The following is a 12,534-nucleotide window of genomic DNA, read 5'->3' on the forward strand; positions in this document are numbered from 1 at the left end:
CTTTTCTTTTTTTTTTTTTGGTCTTTTCTAGGGCAGCACCTGCAGCATATGGAGGTTCCCAGGCTAGGGGTCGAATCGGAGCTGTAGCCGCCGGCCTACGCCAGAGACACAGCAACGCGGGATCCGAGCTGCGTCTGCAACCTACACCACAGCTCACGGCAACGCCGGATCCTTAACCCACTGAGCGAGGCCACGGATCGAACCTGCAACTTCATGGTTCCTAGTCGGATTCGTTGACCACTGAACCACGAAGGGAACTCCTGGGTTTTCTGTTGTTTTTTCTTTTCTTAAAGGGTATCACTTGGAGTCAGAATTCACCAACCTAATTTCTAGAGCGTGGCAAAAGGCTCGGCTCCCACGAAAGGCCCAGGCCGGCATGGGAAGCAGTGAGCGCTACAGTCTCCCGGGGACCCCCACCAGGAACCCCACCAGGACCCCCATCCTTCGCCTCACGGCCGCCTGCTCTGGGGCGCCGAATCCTTACGTTCTGCGTCAGCCAGTTTCCGGAGCCGAACCACGACTGTGGTAGGCGGAGGGGGGGACGGCCTGTGCCAGGGCTGCAGGCGGAGGCGGAGAGCCCAGCTCCCCACACCAACCGGGTCCACCCAGGCCGTCGCACGAGCTCCGAGCCGAGGCCTCCGCCTCCCACCGGCGGTCAGCGCCGCCGACTGCACCGCGGCCCCGTCCGGGGAGCGGCTCCACCCCCGCGCCGGCTCGCACGTGGTCTCGCCCGCGTGGTGCCCTCCCGCGCTTGACCTTTAACCCGGGGGCCGCCCCGCCCCCAGGCGGCGCTCCGCTCGGCCCAAGATGGTGGCGTCCGTGTGCGGCGGGGGGCTACGGCCGCTGGTGAGTGGGCGGCGCGGACAGGGCGGGTGGGTGGAGGTGGGAGCCCTCGTTTCTGTCTCACGACCCCGTCTCCCTGCAGGTGCTGTCGTGGAGCCGGGAGCTGCCCTGCGCCTGGCGCGCCTTGCACATCTCCGCGGTCTGCGCCAAGGTGAGTCTAGCCTGGGGGCGCGCGGCCTGGGGGACTGGGACGTGGCCTGGTGCGCGGCCTGGATCAGGGGTCGCGGGGAGTCATGGCCCCGTTTTCCTTCTAGAACCGGGCGGCCCGAGTCCGAGTGAGCAAGGGGGATAAGCCAGTGACCTATGAGGAGGCGCACGCGCCTCACTACATCGCGCACCGCAAGGGCTGGCTGTCGCTGCACACAGGTGAGGGGACGAGGCTTGTCCCGGCGGCGGGAGCGGGGAGGACGTGCAGCGGAGCTGGTGTTACAACCCCAGTTTTCACCGAAGGCGCGCTCAGTCGTGACTGTCTCGTAAACACGAAATGAACGCGTGCTAGAGGTTTTATTTAACTCAGTCGTCAATGTGAGAGCTAAAAATACGTTAAATGCTTTCAAAGGAGGAGTAGATACTTATATGAGCGGAGATGTTGAAATGTATTTGGAAGGGATGCAAAATTGGCTTTTTCCGTGGGGAGCAAGGACTCAGAAATTAGTTGCATGCCTAAAGACAATTATTTTGCACTGCTACCAGTTATCTATAGTTTAGGTGTAAAATAACTCAGAGGCAGTGAAATGTGGAACCTTGTAGAATTCGACGACCTGGAAAGCTGTTCTAAATATTGCAGTTTTCCGCTGAAGCACAGGTGTTTCACTGTGAGTATATGTAGTTGATCTTCCTCATTCACAGATTCCGTATTTGTGAATTTGTCTACTCTTGGTGCTTTCACATTCATGTTCGTTCTAAGAAATGGTGGAACAACCCCCGCCCGCCCCATGCACCTAAGCTGAGGTTGAACAAGGCTCTGCCTTCTGGTTTCATCTTCACGCTATAAACAGGTATCCCTTTTGAGGTCCTTTAGTGCCGTGCTTTCAAGTTTGTGATTTCACTGCCTTAAAATAGCCTGTATGGAATTCCCGTCGTGGCTCAGTGGTTAACGAACCGGACTAGTAACTACGAGGTTTCGGGGTTGGATCGCTGGCCTAGCTCAGTAGGTTAAGGATCCAGCATTGCTGTGAGCTGTGATGTAGGCCGGCAGCTGCAGCTCCGATTAGACCCCTAGCCTGGGAACTTCCATACGCCGAGGGTGCGGCCCTAGAAAAGACAAAAACAAAAAACAAAAACCTATAATGCTGAAGTACTGTCTGGTGTTGCTAAGGAGAAGTTATCTTATGGGAAAGTTGTACCTTATAGGAAAAAAGCGTTTGCTGGAAAAGCTTCCTTCAGGCAGGAGTTGCAGAGCTGTAGGGACAGAGTTCAAAGTTAAATCAGCCATTTGTAGGTGTCTTTAAACAAGAACAGAAAAAGGTTACATGTCCATCTGTTGACAAAAATATTGTAATCAAAGTCTTGCAGAAGCGTAATAGTTTATTTCTACCAGGAGCACTGGTTCAATATTTGCTAACTCTTTGTTCATAGTGATTTTATAGAACATAACTAGTGAGTTCTGGAACATAACTCCTGTGAATTAATGAGAATCAGCACTATTTTGTTCACTCTGAGGGTTCCCAACTTTGAATGTTGGAGGTACATCTATGTGGAAAATTTACTTAAAATATGGATTCCTGTCCCCTGCCTTTTTCAGGTTCTGGTTCTAAGGTCTGGGATGGGTATGGACATTCTCAACAGGTATTGTAAGATGTGCTGAGGTTCCAGGGTGCACAGTGAGAACCCACTGGTTGAGGCCATGGCTCTGGTCAGTGAGGGAGCTCACTTCCCTAATCTCAGGAGTAACTGGTGCCGTCATCTCTCTGGCCTGTGGGATGACCAGTGCTTCTGTAAGGCAGCCAAGAAAGAGCTGGAAAGAAACACTCTGGGTCTACGTGGAGGGGTCGTCTGAGTTTTGCACCCTGGCTAAGGCCCCGTTCTTTCGTGAAGCAGAAGTAATGATAATACATACCGTTCAGGATTGGGAGGCGGGGGGAGGGGATTAGAACTTTTAATGTGTTTTTTGTTTTTTTTTTTTTGGTCATACCTGTGGCATATGGAAGTTCCTGGGCTAGGGGTAGACTCAAAGCCACAACCACAGCAGCACTGGATCCAAGCCACATCTGCGACCTACACTGCAGCTTTGCAGCAATGCCAGATCCTTAACCCACTGAGCGAGGCCAGGGATTGAACCTGCATCCTCACAGAGACAGTGTCGGATTTTTAACCCACTGAGTGGCAGCAGGAACTCCTAAAGTGTTGTTCTTATTCCACTTATAGAAGAAGAGAGAAGAGCCTCGGGTGGGGTGTGGAATTGAGCGTCCAGTGCTCGTGGATGCTCCCTCTGGGGTTTTGACCATCTCGCCACGGCGCCCTTCTCCCTGCAGGTAACCTGGACGGGGAGGACCATGCTGCAGAGAGAACGGTGGAAGATGTTTTCCTGCGCAAATTTATGCTGGGCACCTTCCCAGGCTGCCTGGCTGACCAGCTTGTTCTGAAGCGCCGGGCTAACCAGCTGGAGATCTGTGCCCTGGTCCTGAGGCAGCTGCCCCCACACAAGTTCTACTTCCTTGTGGGCTACAGTGAGACTCTGCTGTCCCACTTTTACAAGTGTCCTGTGCATCTGCACCTCCAGACTGTGCCCTCGAAAGTTGTGTATAAGTATATCTAGGACGACGGCCCTTTTTGCATCAAGCTCTAGCCTGCAGAAGAAATGTGTGGAAAAGGACTGAAGTGAAACAGAGGAAATTCATCCCCTCGGATTACTGAGGCTTTGTCTTCAAAGTTGCTGTTGAATAAATAGACTCTCCTTGTCTTGCTTCTCAGTCTGTTGAGAGAACAAGAATCGGGTTTTTTAGCATGCTCCAGGGTTCCCAGGAAGGCTGCTTGTTACTGAGATTTGGGTAATAGCTACAGTTCAATGAGTATCTTGAGCCATTCACTATGTCAGGAACTTTACCCGAGGTTCTTTGTTTTCTCTCAAAATAAGAAAGGTCCGTTTTTGGAGATTATAAAGCAGTGTTGATTTTAAAAAGATCAAAGCAATATAGGCATATTAGATCAGCTGTGAAGCTTACTTGTAATTCTGCCTCAGAACTTTGAACTTTATTCTAGGTGTACTTTTTTTTTTTTTTTTTTTTTTTTGGTCTTTTTAGGGCTTTGCCCATGGCATATGGAAGTTCCCAGGCTAGGGGTCGAATTGGAGCTGTAGCTGCCCGCCTACACCACTGCCACAGAAACATGGGATCCGAGCCGTGTCCTGTGACTACACCGCAGCTCACGGCAACACAGGCGCGAACCTGAATCCTCAGGGATACTAGTGGGGTTCGTTACTGCTGAGCCACGGCAGGGACTCCTAAACAAGCTTTTAACTGCACCTGCTCTGTGCCAGCCCCTTCTAAGCAGCTTGGAACCCATCAGTGATCAAAACATCCCACTCCAAGACCCTGGCTTTCAAAACCCCTGTATTCCCGGGGAGGGGCAGAGGGGTCAGACGGCACTGAAGAGTCCGTGAAGGCGAGGGAGGTGGCCGGGCAGCGTGTGGGAGGAGCGTTTCAGAAAGTGGCATGTGCGAAAGCCGCCCGTGGTGCTGGGAGATGGGGCGGGATTGCTGACCTTCAGCTGCACCTGACACTGAGGACCGTGATCCTGATACTCTTCACTTGACTCTGAGCCTTAACACTCGCTCTTACTCCTAACCCTTGATTTTGCCTGATGCTCCCCACAACCTTACCTGTACCTTCAGACTCACTCTTACCTGAGGGTGTCAGCCACGCCCTTCCTGGTCCTGCCTCTGACTCTGATGCTAGCTTGGACTAGTTCGCCGGGACCTGGATACTGAGTCCTCAAGTGTAACTAACCCTGCCTCCATCGGAAACCGAAAACTTCATCCTAATGCTATGCTGACCTTTATCCTAACTTGTAACACTGATGCTTTGACCATGAATGACCCTTACCCAAGCTCTTTTTTGCAGGGGCGGGGGGGGGTCTTTTTAGGGCACACCCGTGACCTGGAATTTCCCCGGTTAGGGGTCCAATCGGGCCTGCAGCTGCCAGGCTATGCTACAGCTACAGCAATGCCAGGTCTGAGCTGTGCCCATGACCTACACTGTAGCTCACGGTAATGCCGGCCATTTGACCCACTGAGCAAGGCCAGAGATCAAATGCTCATCCTCATGGATACTGGTTGGGTTCTTAACCTGCCGAGCCACAGTGGGAACTCCCAGAACACTACTGTTTTTAAAAGTCGGAAGAAACATGCAAGCACTAGAGAAGCGGCCATACCCGTGGCATGCAGAAGTTTCTGGGCCAGGATTCGAACATGGCCACAGCAGATACAATGCCAGATGCTTAACCTGCTGTGCCACCAGGGAACTCCTTAGTTCTATTGTTTTATTTTTTAAAATAAGATTTTTGGCACAGTGAAGTAAATAAGTCAGGTAATACATAATTTTATGTTAAATTATTAATGCACATGTCTACTTATGTTACTTAAGAGTTTTCTTGTTTTGTTTTTTTTTTTTTTTTTTTAAACTGGTGTGGCTCTGTCCTGGGTACACTCTGAAATGCCTGTTACCATAGATGTCGTTTAGAATTCAGACACTAGTGAGTCTACTTCACTTCATGGCTGAACACATTCAACAGGGCAGCTTATAAAATAAAAATGAAATGAGTAATGATTCACATGACTGGCTCACTTTTTTCAAGAATGCTTATTTTAATTTTGTTTCCCTGCTTATATTTTAAGACTTCTAGCAAAAAATCAAATATTTGCCAGCTCAAATACTAGAGAATAATGAGAAAAGTTGTGACCACAAGGATTCAGTTTCTCATCAAGATTTTTTCTAATTAGAAGTGCTTAAAAAATATTCAAACTCATCAGTCCTAGGTAATAGGAGAAAGTGACAAAGTCAGAGAAGCAATGGCAGACTATCTCACAAGTGATTTCAGATGTTGCTTTAGTTTGTGCCAGAGATAAGTTGCCTCTTAGAAGGTCACATGGAATTACTGGCAGTTCAAAGCCTAGAATGTTTCTCAACTTAGTCAAAAGCACATGTTCTTACAGTGTCCATTATAGCTAGCAGTGTAAATCAAGAAGTGATCTGTTTATATATATATTTTTATATTATATATATCTGTTTATGTATATTATATTAAATATATATATTATTTTAAAACAAATATATATTTTATATGTTTTTTGGGGGGGCGAACCCATGGCATATGGAGGCGGCCAGGCTAAGGGGCAAATGGGAGCTGCAGCCACTGGCCTGTGCCACAGCAATGTGGATTCCAAGCTGTATCTGCGACCTACACCACAGCTCACAGCAACGCTGGATCCTTAACCCACTGAGCAAGGCCAGGGATCGAACCTGCATCCTCACGGGTGCTAGTCAGATTTGTTTCCCCTGAGCCACAACGGGAACTCCTGTTGCTATATGTTTAATACAGTTCAAAAGAAATACATTGCTCCTAAGAAAGCATTTCAGATCTTAAATGTAGTTGAAAATATAAAAAGCAAAAACTTGTTTTGATTGTACAAGAGAAGTAGCTCACATGCTGGAATGTGTTAGGTGCAAGGAGTATTCATGTTAAGAACATTGCCATCCCAGAAGGAAAAAATTTAATCGGTTGTATTGAAATAAAAGAAAATAAGGGATAGGATGGACCTCAGGTCATTATTAGTAAACTAGACAAAGAATGTTGACATGAAAATGCTCATGGCCGCATAGATTTTGTAGGAGCAACTATAACATATATACAGTGAAGTAGAAGCCATTATTCCTTTGCTGAGTATCATTATGCCAAATGGGTGGACTTATTCAGTTTACAATCTTTAAGAGACAAAATCTCTGCTCCTTTAAAGTATTGTGTAATTTATAAACGATTTGTGAATTCAGTGAGTAGATGGCATATTTTCATGACCGTTCTAAAATGTTCTCTAAACAACTCCTAAGAATGCCCAACAGTGGAGCTCCTGTGTGGCTCCGTGGGTTGAGATCCAGCATGGTCACTGCAATGGCTCAGTCCCTGAGGACTTCTGCATGCCGTGGAGGTGCCTCCCCCGCCTCAAAAAAAATAGAATGCCAAATAGTTACCACCATTAAGTGCAATCAGCTACCACCCTGTGCAAATGAATGACATTTAGCAAATATTAATATACATGTCCACATGTATATAATATGTAAATAACAAAAGCAAATACTATATTGTTTTATTCATATTTAGTGTCATATAAGGAAATTCACTGTGATGAAGTCAGGAGACTCTTGGTACAAATAGATTACAAACATTTATGCAGGTTTCACGATGGAATGATGGTGTAAAACAGAAATCGTTAGGAAATCTCTCCGTGGAAAAATCTTGACTGTGTATACCATGTACGCTTATTAGGAGACCTCTTCCCTTGTTTACAAACAATGAGAGAAAGTACCTTCGAAATGTTAGTGTCATGAAAAACTTTAACGAGACGTAGAAATATACTTTCTGATAGAGAAAATAAAAAGGAAAAGGAGAGAAATAGCACTGCGGAATCTACAGGCAAAAATATCAATTCTTAAGGGAAAGGGGCTTAGGATAAGAAGTAAGGAGATGACAAATATCCTAATTTACCATTTGAATAGAGATATAAAAATTAAGCCAAATGCCTTCAGATTTTGAATTTATTAGGGGAAAGTTTAATTTGCAATGAACATATCTAATTTACAAGAGGCAACCATTGTCTTGGCTCTTAGATATGCTGAAGTTTTACGTTTTAATATATTTTGTCTTAAGCAGTTCTAAGTAGTATACCATGGCTGATGGTTTAAAAATCACAACTGGGGAGTTCCTTTTGTGGTGCAGAGGAAACAAATCTGACCAGTATCCATGAGGATGCTGGTTCAATCCCTGGCCTAGATCAGTGGGTTAAGGATCCTGCGTTGCCGTGAGCTGAGGTGTAGGTCTCAGAATGGCTCAGATCTCGCCTTGCTGTGGCTGTGGTATAGGCCGGCAGCTGTAGCTCCAATTCGACCCCTAGCCTGGGAGATCCCATATGCCGCAGGCGCGTCCAGAGATGGACCCTGCATCTCCTATTCTGATTTGTTGATTCGCTGTGGGATAAGCAAATGAGAAATTCTGTGACTTCCCAATTCTGCCATTTCTGTGTCCTGGAAAAGTGGGATTCTTGGTGTGGGAGAAGGGAGATTGAGATCTGAGTTCAAAAAAATTAAAACCAACTACTACATTTAGAATGGATAAGCAGTGAGGTCCTGCAAGGAACTGTATCCGGTCTCTTGGGATAGAATGTGGTGGAAGATAATATAAGAAAAGGAATGTGTATATATGTGTGTGTGTGTGTGACTGGGTCACTTTGCTATACAGTAGAAATTGGCACAACATTGTAAATCAATTATACTTTAATACAATAAAAATAAAATAGTTAAAACCCTGTAGTCCTGAATTTGAATTAAAAGTATAAGTATGGAGTCACATGTTATTTTTTTTTTTAAGAAAAAAAAAACATTCCTAGATGTGTCCGCTCCCCCAAAAACCCTGGAACAACCCAGCAGAAATATGCATGCCCATCACCTGGACGCTGATCTGTAAATACCATTTTCCACCAAAAAAAACCCTAAGAATCATTGGCATTCCTGATTTCCAATGACAGAAAATGTACAGGATAAGCCTGGAATATTTCTGAGTTCCAGATGGTTGGTTCAAACTGTTGCTGATCAGAGAAGGAAGGGGATGCAGAGACTAGAGAAGAGCCGTCAAGAAACAATGGTACAGCCTCGGGGCAGGGTCCTGCTTCCTCTTCAAGGAATACACAGAACAATATCTTTGAGTTCGTTTGCAGAACTAAAATCGCCAACAAAGGAAAAGAAGAGGGAAGGCTCTCCAGAACTAGTCCTGGGCCCTAAACACCAGCTTTGAAGAAGGAAACCTTCCGTCTACCCTGATCCTTATCTGTGTCCCTGTTGTCTACTCCCAAACTCCAAAAGCACTTCCTCTCCTCCCCTGAGGGCACAGTCTTCTGTGGCCTCCACTGCCTGGCGAAGCAATAAAGCTATTTTTTTCTCTTCACCCCAAATTCTGTCTCCACGTTCTATTGGGCGCTGTTGGACAGAGGCTGAGTTTTGGCAACAACGACACCAAAAATGTAATTGATCAGTGCTGGTGGGTGCTTGGGAACCAACTCTAAAAACTAGGAAAACTGGTAATGAAGTGTCAAATCCCATCTTTCGCACTAAACCATGCCCCTAGGAAACTCCCCCCCAGGGTTTGTGATCAGCTCTGCGCCAGTCTCTGACTGGTTGATGGTGGTCAATCCTCAGGCACCAGAAGGTCTGGGGGCGGCCTGCTCATGGCCATCAAGTAGTTGGTTTCTTCCATTTTGGGGTTTTAGCATCTTCGAAACGCAGGACGTGTGCATGAGATACTGTTATCTCCAGAGAAGAGCTGCAGCAGAGGATTGAGGGAGGGGTCTGCCTGGGGGAGGCCCAATGGGGTCCTGCTCAGTTACAATGACATGAATCCTCTACGCAGAAGAATTCACATGGGAGTTCCCGTTGTGCCTCAGCGGGTTAAAAACCAGGCTAGTATCCATAAGGTTGTACGTTTCATCCCTGGCCTCGACAGTGGGTTAAGGATCCAGTGTTGCCACAAGCTTTGGTGTAGGCAGCAGATGCAGCTTGGATCCAGTGTTGCTGTGGCTGTGATGTCGGCCTCAGGTGCAGCTCTGATTCCAACCCTGGCCTGGGAACTTCCACAGGTTAGAGTTTCGGCCATAAAAAGAGAGAGAGAAAGAAAGAGAGAGACGGAGGGAGGAAGAAAGGAAGGGAGGGAGGGAAGGAGAGAAAGCAAGTCCCACATAATCTATCAGAATGAAAAAAAGGCTCCTAGAGCTAATACGTCAGTGTAAAGTCTATCATGTTCCTGTACATCAATGATGAAGAGGCGTAATTTAAACTTTCGAAAAGCAGCACCATTTACCATGGAGTCAAAGAAATGAAGCACTCAGATATAAATCTACGAAAATATGTGCAGAATTTAAATGCTGAAAACCACAAAACACTAATGAAAGAAATCAAGTGGAAAGACGCCATGTTCACTGACACCAGTATTGCCAAGGTGTCAGTTCTTTCCAGTTTGATCTATTGACGCTATGCCATTCCAACTTGAACCCTGGAAGCATTTTTATAGACCCTGAGAAACCGATTCTGTTATAGACTTCAAGTCCCCCATCCCTCTCTGAAAACGTACTTTTACTTTAATAAATTTGTAAAACCTCCATCGTTTCAATGCTTTGCTGCGGTGAGACAGGGACGGAGGAAACTGACTGCATCAATTCTAAAATGCATATGGAAGGCAAAGACCTAGAATAGCCAAAGCAATTCTGAAAAAAAAAAAGTCAGAAGACTGACACTGACTTCAGGACTTTATTTATTTATTTGTTTTATGTTTATTTAATTTTCAAAAAATTTAAAAAATTGTTTGTCTTTTTTTTTTTTTTTTAATTTTATTAGGGCTGCACCCAAGGCCTTTGGAGGTTCTCAGGCTAGGGGCTGAATCGGAGCTGCAGCCACTGGCGTACGCCACAGCCACAGCAACACCAGATACAAGCCACGTCTGCAACCTATACCACAGTTTGTTGCAATGGCGAATCATTAACCCACTGAGCAAGGCCAGGAATAGAACCTGCATCCTTGTGGATCATAGTCAGATTTCGTTTCCCCTGAGCCACAGTGAGAACTCCTAGGACTTACTTTAAAGCAACAGCAACCGAGACAGTATAGAACTGGAAGCAGAACAGACACATAGATCATGATGGAATTGAGAGGAGTTCCTGTCATGGCTCATTGGGTTAGGTACCCTACTAGCATCCATGAGGATGCGGGTTCGATCCCTGGTGTTGCCATGGTATTCCATCTCCACCCTGGGAACGTCTATTTGCACAGGTGTTGCCCTAAAAAAAAAAAAAAAAAAGACTCAAGAGCCCAGAAATAGACCCATTCACATTTGTTCAACTGATTTTTTTCAAAGTCACAAAGGCAATCCAATAGAAAAGGATATCCTTTTTCAAAAATGGTGCTGGAAAAATGGGATGTTAATGTGCAAAATAAATGAATCTCAACACATACCTCAAGCCTGATTCAGAAATTTCCACACAGGGATTTAATTTTATTTTTTGGCTGCATCCATGGCATGTGTAAGTTTCTGGGCCAGGGATTGAAACCACACCACAGCAGTGACCTGAGCCACAGCCGTGATGACCCCAGGTTCTTAACTTGCTACACTGCCAGGAAGCTCCTCCACACAAGGATTTTAAAACATTGTTCAATTAAAAACATTTTGCCGTGTCCATGAGGGTGCTAATTTAATTTTTTTTCTTACGGAGATATTTCCATGTAAACCTTCATGCAGCTTCTGTGTTTGTTTATAATCTACAGGAAATTCTCCCAGGATGAATATTCTGTCAATCAAGCTATCTGGAATGAGTTTACAAGGTAAGAAGTTTCGGTAATCCTCTCAGGACCCGGGCTGCTGCACCAGGAACGATTTGTTCCTGGCCAGCATAGGGCATGTCGGGGCCAGAGCCCAGGGTTCCAGGGTGAGGGTTACTCTACTTTCTTACTTTGAGCCATATGTACCACATCTTCCTTATCCACTCCTCTGCTGGTGGACATTTAGGTTGCTTCCTTGTCTTGGCTATTGTAAATAGCGCTGCAATGAATATTGGCGTACACGTATCTTTTCTAGTTACGGTTTTCTCCAGAGAGATGCCCAGGAGTGGGATTCCTGAATCATGTGGTAGTTCTAGTCTTAGTTTCTTGAGGAAGCTCCTTACTGTTTTCCGTAGTGGTTGCACCAAGTTACATTCCCACCAACAGTGTGAGAGGGTCCATTTTCTTCTCACCCTCTCCAGCATTTATTGTTTGTGGTCTTTTTGATGATGCCCATTCTGGCTGGTGGAAAGTGGTACCTCGTAGTGGTTTTGATTCGCATTTTCTCTAATAATCAGCCCTGTTGAGCATCTTCTCATGTGTTTTTCGGCCATTTGTGTGTCTCCTTCGGAGAAATGTCTAGTTAGATCTTCTGTCCATTTTTTGATTGGGTTGAAACAATGATATTTCAAGGCACTTTCAATTCTGGGAGCTGAGATGCTGCACCAAAACAGAGTATTGCAATTTCTTTTTTTGCTAAGGACGTCTGAGTTCTCCAGTGAAAGGATAGTGCTGCATTTCACAATTAATGGAACCCGACTGCCAAGAGTTGTAATTCTCCACTTCTCCACCATTTCGCTGTGTTTGCTTGTTTCTTCCTACTTTTAAAAGTTGTGATGTTCTCCGTAGCTTAACATGAAAGAGGTGAAAAACAGAAATCAGAAGAATTACTGTAATATTACCACCCGAGGCAACCACGGACAACGTTTTATTGTGTCTTCTTTCTTCTGTTTCAAAGTTTCTGAAATTGGGATGTAAGTTGCAATCAATGTGTGCGTTTAATTTGGCATTCCTTTTTAAATTCAAAGTTGTTATTAAATCAATGCACAGACTTTCTTTTCACCTGCCAAAAGTGTTCATCTGATAGTTCTTTCAAATAATTTGGCTTTGGATTCTGAAG

At 45.7% G+C, this 12,534-nt stretch overlaps 1 protein-coding gene across 3 annotated transcripts in view; it reads left to right on the forward strand.

Moving 5' to 3' along the window:
- MRPS24 (mitochondrial ribosomal protein S24) overlaps window positions 750-12,534 on the forward strand; it is a 46,548-nt gene continuing 34,763 nt past the window's right edge. For 2 of the 3 annotated variants that reach the window (XR_002340520.1, XM_021079350.1), the window contains exons 1-4: window positions 750-846; window positions 926-994; window positions 1,098-1,209; window positions 11,361-11,417. Coding sequence is in view for 2 of the 3 variants with exons in the window: in XM_021079350.1 (XP_020935009.1) it covers window positions 808-846; window positions 926-994; window positions 1,098-1,209; window positions 11,361-11,417 (277 nt within the window). In the remaining variant the exon portion in view is untranslated. Of the gene's footprint in view, window positions 847-925; window positions 995-1,097; window positions 1,210-3,317; window positions 3,767-11,360; window positions 11,418-12,534 lie in introns of those variants that run through there. The other variant, XM_003134862.4, reaches the window with a different exon arrangement.

Source organism: Sus scrofa, chromosome 18 (assembly GCF_000003025.6).
Source record: "Sus scrofa isolate TJ Tabasco breed Duroc chromosome 18, Sscrofa11.1, whole genome shotgun sequence".
Lineage (NCBI taxonomy): Eukaryota > Metazoa > Chordata > Mammalia > Artiodactyla > Suidae > Sus > Sus scrofa.